The sequence below is a fragment of the Vitis vinifera genome, chromosome 4 (genome assembly GCF_030704535.1).
Source record: "Vitis vinifera cultivar Pinot Noir 40024 chromosome 4, ASM3070453v1".
NCBI lineage: Eukaryota > Viridiplantae > Streptophyta > Magnoliopsida > Vitales > Vitaceae > Vitis > Vitis vinifera.
Window position 1 is genome coordinate 2295021 of NC_081808.1, and position 10486 is coordinate 2305506.

General features: G+C 32.7%; 1 protein-coding gene across 1 annotated transcript; it reads right to left on the bottom strand.

The window, feature by feature from the left end:
* Window positions 1–2408: 2408 nt before the first annotated feature.
* On the bottom strand, window positions 2409–3601 carry LOC100259505 (uncharacterized). The gene is made up of 2 exons (XM_002283053.4): window positions 3188–3601; window positions 2409–3044 (listed from the first exon to the last, which is right to left on the bottom strand). Exons 1-2 carry the CDS (start codon window positions 3353–3355, stop codon window positions 2508–2510), a joined length of 705 nt encoding a protein of 234 aa, XP_002283089.1. The 5' UTR covers window positions 3356–3601; the 3' UTR covers window positions 2409–2507.
* Window positions 3602–10486: the final 6885 nt, after the last annotated feature.

A 10486-nucleotide genomic window follows, 5' to 3' on the forward strand; every position in this document is an offset into this window, starting at 1 on the left:
AAGTATGTTTCATAAAATAACTTAATGGTATAACTTATTGTTACCATATATTCATTTTATCTTTTTATTCTTATTAACTTTAATTATCTTTACGATTTTTTTTGTTACTTCATAATCTTCATTGTTACTCGATCTCCTTTACCCTAATTATAATTTATGAAAATAAATATGTTAATTTGATAATTTAAAATAAATTTTAAGTTAATTTTTATCAAACAATTTAAGCAACAAGCTTTAAGTCATTAATTTGAATAAAATTTAATTTAATATCAATTTAAGTCATTAAGTAATAAATATTAAATTTTACTAAATATTTCCTTATTATTTGTTAGAGAAAATAACATGCAAAGCTAAGTTAAAAGTAACTAATTTTCTGTTTGCTTCCCTAGAAAATGGCTGCTAGGAAATATTTTCACGAGAAGTAGGATACTAGTAATTTAGAATCACCCACCAGTCTGAAACCGAACTTGATGGACATGGACTGAGCCCAAGTTCTTGAAGTGGGCCCAGTAGAGAAAAAGGAGGGGCAACTCCATGGAGCGGGCCCAGCTGGAGCCAGCCCACCGTATATTAGGTAGAATATGTTACGATTTGAGACGTGATGATAACGTGTGAGATACCATTTATTGATATTGATATGCAACGTGGATGAAAAAAAGGCTTATCGTTTTACCCTAAAAATCTATTTTTAAGAAAAAAAAAATACTAAAAAAATAATTTTCTTATATTTGATTTTTTTTTTTTTCATATTTTTCTTCAAATTTTTTTAGAATCAAGTATAGCCTATATCTATAAGTTCTTGAAAAAAAAAAGTTATTTAATTTTTTATTTCAATAGCTTTTTCACGGCATCAAAATATACAAATGATGAATTTTAGTAAAGATAAATAAATTATTAGAAAGTGTGTTGTAAACATATTGGATCGACATTATTTTTAAATAAGACCGACTTAATAACTTCAAGTCTTCAATCACTTAAATAATCACTTAAATAATCAAAAGATACAAAGCCTCAACACTTAGATTATGCATTAAGTATTAAGTATCTAAAACTAGATTCAAATCTTATAATAAGTAACATTTCTTTATCGTACTTTAGATTCCTCCAATGGAGTTGTATGACTATTAAACTTTATAAACAAAAAAGGAAGTGCTTTGATGCCAAAATTGCATTGGAAAAATAAAGCATTTGATAGGTAAAGGCTAAAGGGTGTGCAAAAATACCATCTAAATCAATTTAATGTTGGTTTTGGTTTTGGTTTGATAGGTTTAAAACCAAATGAAACTTAGAAATACAAACGACTATTGCTTTCTTTTGCCAAGCTATCAAGTAGGTAAGTTTAATGGAGCCTTTAGAGAAAAGAGGGACTCCTAAGTCCTAAGTGCTTGAGGTGTGGTCACCATACATATGTGTGTGTATTATTATTGCTTTGAGAATATGGTGGCACCAAAATTTACCATGTGCCAAAAAAATGCATGTTTGAGGACCATAGAATTTGGCCCAAATCCACAATACATCATCCATTCCAAAATGGGTGTCTTAGTCTTCACTTAGTCTTCACTGCACCTTGTGATGTTCTCGTAAGATCATATGATGTTAAGGCCCCTGTCATCGTCATCATTAAGTCATATTGCTACTATTCGACTCTATTCCCATATTCAAAACCTCTTTTTTCTTTTTCAATTTTTTTTAGAAAAGCCAAAATGAATAGATAAGCAAAATGGCATGCTATTTTTAGTATATAAAAAAAAAAGACATATTTTGTGTCCCAAGTCATGGGAGACAAACAAATTTCTCACGAACCTTTTGGGTACGTATGTCTTATACCTGACTCAAATTGAGACATTGTTTCACAAATGAAGAAATAGAAATAGAAGTAATTTTAATTGTCATATTTTGAAAAATACTTTTAGTGGAGAAATTTCACCGCGTTTCCACTTCTCCAATTTTTTATTTCATTTTCTTATCTTGATACCCCATTCCTCAATCTTAGGGTATTTTATTACCACAAGCCACCCTTTGTCAACCTCAATACTTTGTAGTAGTGAAGTGATGACTCGTCCGACCTTCAATTAATAATGCACTTGCTTTGTGAGTCCTACCTTTGATGATGAAGACATATGCTTGATTCATCCATCTTCACATGAAAATCTGCTGTGTCAGCCACTAACCCTAGTCATTCCTCATCAACCAAAGAATGATAAAACTCAAAAACCTAGAATTTATCCAATATCCCCATTACCCAATCCTCTTCAAGATCCACCCCAAGATATTACTCACATTTTCCCCATTCACACCTAAACATTGGGTCACATTTCCATATTCCATAAATAGAATGGGCTATGGGATCTTCCTTGAGTTCTGTTTTGAATAGAGAAAAAGAGGGAGTGCTTTAGACTGTGAGTAGATTGATTTTTGAATTAGAATTCAGTATTCAGAGCCTTAGATTGCATACATTTCAAAGCAAATCACAAATTATTTGGTGTCATACAATATACTAGTCGTTCTTACACTGACTCAAAGCCGCTGTTCTCAATCTCATTCATCTTTCCCTTTCTACTTGGAGGCACAATGTCAAGGTTGTAAAACAATGGGACAAATGTGATTGAGCATAAGAAAACCAGAACAGGCCCAAAGATCCATAGCAGAAGAGGGAGTGCTGTGTAGAAGAGCCTGTTCCCAACTGTGTTGAGGAAGAACCCCTTCTCTAAAACCTCTGTCACATACTCTGGGGTGGCTACATTCATGGGGTCTTGTGGGGTGTTGATGAGGAGATTGACTTGGTTCACAAATCTGATGGACAGAGAGTGGCAGAGGAATGAGAAGAGGAAGAAGAGGAGGATTGTCACATACTTTACAGCCATCATGAACTCCCCATGTGCTCCATATATGGTATCATTGAGTGGCTTCTTTACACTGTATGTGCTGCTTATCACTGCAGCCAGGCCACAGCACAGAAGGATTGATGTAGTTGCCATTAGGGTCGACCCCATGATCGCATTTCGAAGAGTCTGCACCGCCAGAATGTTCTTCTTATCGTTGTCCTGCCAAAAAATTCAAACACCCTCATTATAGTTTCTTCCAAAATCATCAAAATAATCAAAAGGACAATGTGATAACTAATTAAGCATCAAGTTCTGATCAAACAAGAAGGAAATATGAGGTGGGGGTGATTAGTGTTTAGTACCTTCATCATGGCTGACACCCAGAACCGGCGGCCGTTGACATTCATACCAATGAAGGTTGAGAGGGGTTGTGTTCTAACCTTATGCCATAGCCAGACATGATACCCCATGGTGATGAACAGCCCAAGTGGCACTAGTACAACATCTAGGTAACACTTCCTCCACTCCATATCACTCAATTCACTTCTTCCTGGAGGTGTTTTTTTGCCTCTCTTCCTCTATGGCTTCTTGGCTTCACCACTCTTCTTCCTTCAAGCGTCTCCCCACATACATATATATATATGTATATTTATATACATGTATATATATATATATATATAGGGAGGGGAGTAATGAATGTGGACTAGTTTGGAAGTGAAATCCAATTCAGAAACAGGAGAAGGCAAAAGCAAGGCCCTGGTTTGTTGCCTAATTACAAAAAGGAGCCTAGCACCCTAAGGAGTTTTGTTTTATATGCCCACTTTGAGGGACATGCTGTCCATTATTGACATGCCCATGAATTGGTTGAACGCTTAGGAGCAAAAATTGAATATTCTAACACAATTCTATATGGGTTTTAAGTGGCAATAGTCTTCAAATAGATACTATAACTATTAATCTTATAAAATCTTTGCTAGACCCCTTGGTACCTTTCAAATATAGTCTTAAAAGAGCCCATTAAATGGGCACTTTCCCTTATCTTGTGAAAGTATAAATCATAGAAAATGCCATGGTACCCATTCGATAATGTATCAAACAACTTATTTGAATTATTCAAATAAATGGTATAAAATACATGGAATAAGGCAATGTTGAAAGGACAATAGGAAATAGACCTTCGAAATTATGGTCAAACCCATGTGAGATATATGATAGGATTGAATGCTCTTGTGATAAAACCCTTCAATTTAAGTCAAAAATGAATTGACATAATATCTCAAACATGCCCACTAAGTAAAAACCCATGAGGGGGGGAATATCATTAGTCTTAAATAGCTCTCTTTAAATGAAATGGCATTTAGGTTAAATGGGAGAAAAGGAGGGCCATATAGAAATGGGTACAAAGTGGGTAGTGGAGGTTGTGGGTGTGGAAAAGAGGTGGCAGAAGCACACCAATTTCATGACTCAGTGAGCGTTAAGGTGGGGAGGCGTATCTCGCCCACAATTTTTGGCTACTTTGGCAACAACAGTGGCATACACGTGTACTCAGATTTGTTTCATTGACACAAATCCAATAAGTAATGTTATCTGCCCATTTCATGCCGTTTGGTTGTTGAGAAAAATGACCCAGAAAGTAGAATTCTATAACAAAACAAATACATGAAAATTCAATCCATCACAAGAAAAAGAGATGTGGGAATTGGGGTTCCATCGAGACCCTTGAAATTTTAATTTATTAATCCTATAGAATCAAATCAGAGATGGGTCCTCAAAGCCTTACTTCATATGATGCCATGGTTGGGTTCTGTCATTGGACTCCCGATTCCCATGGAACAAAAGGCAAGTGCTTTCTAATTATCTTGTCACGTTATACATTTGTGCTTCTTTGTTTAAGGCTTCTTTTGAAATGTGACGTTTTTCATCGATAGTGTAACTTTTTAAATTATCTTTCAAAAAACCGTTTTACTAAAATAATTTTTTTAATTTCAAATGAAATAATAAGTTTTAAATAAAAAGTGAACTCATCCACTTTTTGGTACCCATATTGAATATGTCATCGTCCAAATTCAATTCGATCATGAGTGATATGAAAAATATGACTAAAGAACCTAAATGACAACCCCTTTGCTAAAGGCAAGTGTTTTTTAACCCCACTTAATTAGTCATCTCCTCACGTTATACATTTGTGATTCATCATTTAAGACTTATTTTGGAATGGGTCTTTTTCTAATTTTTGAAATTTCAAATGAAATAATAAGTTTTAATATAAAAAGTTAACTCATCGACTTTTTGGTACCCATATTGAATATATCATTGTTCGAACTCAATTCGAGCATGAGAGATATGAAAAATATTACTAAAAAACCCAAATGACGACCCCTTTGCTAAAGGCAAGTGCCTTTTAACCCCACTTAATTAGTCATCTTCTCACTTTATACATTTATGATTCATCATTTAAGTCTTCTTTGGAAATGAATCTTTTTCCATCGTTAATGTAACTTTTTAAATTTTCTTTTAAAAAACCGTTTTACCAAAAATAATTCTTCAACAATTTTTGAAATTTCAGATGAAATAATAAGTTTTAATATAAAAAGTGAACTCGTTAACTTTTTAATACCCTTATTGAATATGTCATTGTTGAAACTCAATTCGATCATGAGAGATATGAAAAATATGACTAAAGAATCCAAATGATGACCCCTTTGCTAAAGGCAAGTGCTTTTTAAACCCATTTAATTAGTCATCTCATACATTTGTGATTCATCATTTAAGTCTTCTTTTGAAATTGGTATTTTTCCATCGTTAATATAGCTTTGTAAATTATCTTTCAAAAAACCATTTTATCAAAAATAATTCTCCAACAAGTTTTGAAATTTCAAATGAAATAATAAGTTTTAATATAAAAAGTGAACTCGTCAACTTTTTGGTATCCATATTGAATATGTCATCGTTCAAACTCAATTCGATCATGAGAGATATGAAAAATATGACTAAGGAACCCAAATGACTACCCTTTTGCTAAGGGCAAATGTTTTTTTAACTCCACTTAATTAGTCATCTTCTCACATTATACATCTGTGATTCATCATTTAAGGTTTCTTTTGAAATGAATCTTTTTCCATTGTTAGTGTAACTTTTAAAATTATCTTTCAAAAACCGTTTTACCAAAAAATATTTCTAAAACATTTTTTTTAATTTCATAAAAAAAGATGAGTTTTAATACAAAAAGGTGAATTTGTTGTAAAATTGATTCTTCAGTGGGTTTTTGGTACCCATATTGAATATGTCATTGTTCAAACTCAATTTCAATAACAAGAGATATTAAAAATATAACTAAAGATTTTAGCAAAAACCCAAATGACGACCCCTTTTTTATTATTAACAACACAAACCGCATATAAAAATTAAGAATTAATTGATTAAAAGGGATTAAAAGATCCCAAATTTGTAAAACCAACCTCTCATATTTTTAAACTTAAATAACGCATTTTTAATATAAATACCATTCAACATTTTAATTATTTACATTGTGTTTTAAAATAAAAAGTTATTTTTACAAGAAAAAGTGTGAGGATTCTTATCTAAAATTCGTACTTTTTAAGGTTAAAAAAAATGAAGAATTTAGTAACTCTTTTTTAAAACAATTTAAAAAATAGTTTTTAAAATTTGTTTTTGAAAATTGTTTTCTAATGTTTTGTAGAACAAAAATATATTTGGAAACCTAAAATGTTTTTAACGCATTTTTAATATTTTTAAATATATTTTAAAAATAATTTTTTTATATCTACAACTTTATTTTTAATCATTATATATGTTTGTATAATTATTTTTTAAAGCAACTCTCAAAAAAAATAACTTAAAACAACTAAGATGTTCTCTTAAAATACTCTGATTTTTGTTCTTAAAAACAGAAAGCAGAAAACAGTTTTTAATTATCAAACATGTTTTCCATTTTTTTTCTTGAAAAACAAAAAATTGTTCTAAAAAAATAGTTAACAAACAAGCTCTTAGTTTTACAAATCGAGATGTTTTCATCCATTTTAATCAGATAATCAGATAACCTAATATCTTTGATGTATAGAATTTTGCTTCATCCACTAAAAAAACCCAACAAATAAATGAGTTATTGTTGAAGGCCAAGCTCTAATCCATAATAGTAGAAGCATTAACATTGGTCAAACGACTTTTAAGAATCTGGAAAGACTCTTTTAAAAAGGGTGTCAAAAAAAATACAAAAAAACAAAAACCAAAAGTTGAAATATTTTACTTTAGATGAAGCTCTATTTAATTTTCTTCCTTCTTTCTCCTCCTTCTTTCAACAAGCCAATTGTGGAGGACTGCTTGTCACTTTCGCTCCTGGTAAGCCATGCAAAAATGTTAAGTTAGTGGGAAGTGCAACGTGAAAAAGAAGGAAAAGAAACAAAATATTCAAAGCAGCACGCAACAAAGCAAGCAATAAGGGAAAAAAAGTTTCTTTATCTTGCAGATATATATAAAACTACTGAATTCTAAGAGCGTGGGGGTGGTTATTGAATTGTCCAAAGCGGTTGTCTAATCAAAAGGGTAATGGGGCTGCCTTAGGTGGCCAACAGCCTTACGGAATTATTGGCTGTGAGATCCACATAAGACCATTTTTGTGTCTAGTGCTGCAATAAACCTAACCAGGAATAGCATATTCTAAACACCCTACTGTGGAATCACATTATCAATCATCGTGTACCTGTTAGCTTCCTCATACATATTTCCCCATTGTTGTACAGTATGGGTGTTGCAGGTAGTTGTCCTAGGGTGGTGGTCATGACAACAATGGTGCTGGCAGTCTGGTAGCCTTGTGACCCACCCTCCTATAAATCAAGACTCTAATATCCTATTAAGATACAAATTTGACTTAAAAACTTAAGCTGTTAACTAGTAAGTTAAAAAGTATATACCCTACAGGCAGTCAACTATTTAGATATGTCATAGTAGTTAGGTCTATAGTGGAAAATTGGACATCACTGCTGAGAAAATGATATTAGGGTCTTGCTATAGTACCAAATTGATATCTAAGAAGAGCAGTATCAATCACAAGATACCACATATATAATTTGGTCTTATTGCTTTGTATCTGACTTAAATTACATTGTTTCATATCTTAATCTCATTCTTTTGTATAATATCTAATCCTATTTGTTTATACACTAATTCCATACATTTGTACTATCATCCAACGACCCAGATTACAAGTTTGATAGGTATCGAACTGGTACCCCTAGAATTTTCCTTGATGCTATAATACAACCCATTGTTTTAAACAAATCTACTTCTGATACTATGCCTACCACCATATAGAGTTGAGAATGGTTAAGTAGAGCTAAACGTACTATTTTGAACCATCCAAACTTTCCTCCTATTGAAAAAAATATTTATGTATAAATCAGTTAAAGGGCATGTCTGAGGGCTGCAAATAGCAAAGCCATACTTCATAAAAGCTCTATATGTGAAAGAATATGGTAGTATGATTCAATCTTGGAGAGCTAATGACTGTATAAGTTTGACAGAAAAGAACACTAAAAAGAGTTTCTCATAACTCATTCTTTAATCAAACTAAAGGACAACGGGTACACATTAGAATCATCAATCTGCAAGAAAATCAAGCAAATATATCAATTCATGCACTCTTTTGGCTAAATTACAGACTGCCAATTTAGCATTTTATAGCTCCATTAGCAAGGTTACAAATACTCAAATGAAAAATCTAGACTGTCACATTGCATGTGTTCTATCCCACTTGTAGAAACATCTGGATTTATGATATCCACATACCCAACAACTATAGAAATGATTGTATAATAGGAAAAGTATAAATGTGCAGGGGGAAGCAAGAAAATTAGCACCAGCTGAGTCACATGCAATTAATTCTTTTCAATCAAAATGTAAAAGAGTCAAGATGATGACTCATATGTCATTTACCTGTCTTGCCAACAAAAAAATGCAATTGTGAACTATCCCAACAAGTGATTTCCATGTGGGTCCAAAAACGACCATTCAATCAATAAGTTGGTACCTAGGGGAGATGGACTCCATTAGATGTCAACAGAGAGCATTTAGTCTCTGTGATGTGCCCCTTATCATTCAGAAGGAGAAACCAATGATCTAAGGAAACTTCTATTCTTTCATTTTCATACATCATCCTTTTTCGTAGTCTAGTAAATGTTCAATCACCTTTCCTTGCTTTTTCATTAGGTAAGTTGAATCCACGATCTCAGGTCCATAATGTTTCTGTGTTACTACAAAGTAAACAATATAGTGGTATATGTGAATCCATGTTGTCCAGCCAGTGAAAGAGAACATTATATTTCAAACAAGAAACAAATAATCAAAGAAAATCTATGTACTGTGATTTTTCACAGAATTATTCTCTTTTTCTATTTTGTCATTTGGCAAAGTTGAATCCACGTCTTCCATTTCACGCGGTTCCTGTGTGCCACCTTCACCTTGTCCCATATGAGAATTCAACCCACCAATGGATGAGAATGTAATAAGCTTTTATCAATGAACATCTCTATCATGGCAAGCAAACTGGACAGCTGAGACAGTGCTCAGCCACGTACTTTGGCCGAGAAGCACGCAACATCTCCTTGTCCCAGGGGGTGAGCAAAGGAACGAGAAAACAATTTAGATATAAAAATGTTTATCAAAGTTCATACAAATTGAATGAAACAGAAATTACTCGCAATTGATGGGTAACAGGTTCCATTTTGCTTTGAAATGAACTATCATATCACTATGAGTAATCTTTGTATGAACAACCTATAGCCCCCCAGTAATAAGAAGATTGAAACTATTGAGCCTGATATTCCATTATCAAATAGTAAGCTGATATATATGTAGTATTATGCGAATTGTGTTGGAACGATCAATGTTTATTGCTGGTTAAATGTTGACATGGTTTACTCTGGTGAGCGGCTAAAAATAACATTAAGAAGGCAGACTTAAAGGAAACACCAAAGTAAAAGAAATGCGCAACATGCAAATACTGCTCTTGATCTTCGGCAAAATTTGACATGGTTTAGCAGAGTTCATTAAAATCTAAAAGCCAAATCGATATCATTTTAAAGGAAAATTTTGATACCAATGGCATGTAAAGCAAAGATGGTATTCTTCAAATTTAGCAAAAAATTGACATGATTTAACCTTGTGAGAAGCCAGAAAACACATCCAAAAGGCCATTTCATTCTTTTGGCAAAATTTGGACATGATTTGATAAGCTAGTAGAAGCCAAAACCACATGAAGAGGACCATTTTAAATAAAACATTAAAATCAAAGTCATGTAAGTTGTAAAAGTGCACATTTTTGGCAAAGCCTAGGGCCTGATTTAGGCTAATAAAAAGCCAAAAATTGCATCAACGATGGCCATTTTAAAAGAAAACATCCATGTCAGAGTTGAAATCCCTGTTCTTCCTCTTTAACATAACTTTTAAATGATTTCACTAGCTAGACGGCAAAAACCATATGAAGAGAGCCATTTAAAGGAAACTTCAAAACTGAAGTCACGAAAAACACAAAAATGCACTTTTTTTTGCAAAATTTTGACGTCGTTGGAGGCTAATAAAAAGTCAAATTCACATCAAGCAAGCCAATTTTAACTTGAAAAAGATGAAAAAAGAAAGTCTGCAGA

What these genes read in the sequence shown, in the direction of transcription:
- LOC100259505 (XM_002283053.4), bottom strand. Translation starts at nt 3,355, where the DNA reads ATGGAGTGGAGGAAGTGTTACCTAGATGTTGTACTAGTGCCACTTGGG. An exon ending in GGGTGTCAGCCATGATGAAG is followed by an intron (nt 3,045 to 3,187) that starts GTACTAAACACT and finishes ATTTTTTGGCAG; the next exon opens with GACAACGATAAGAAGAACAT.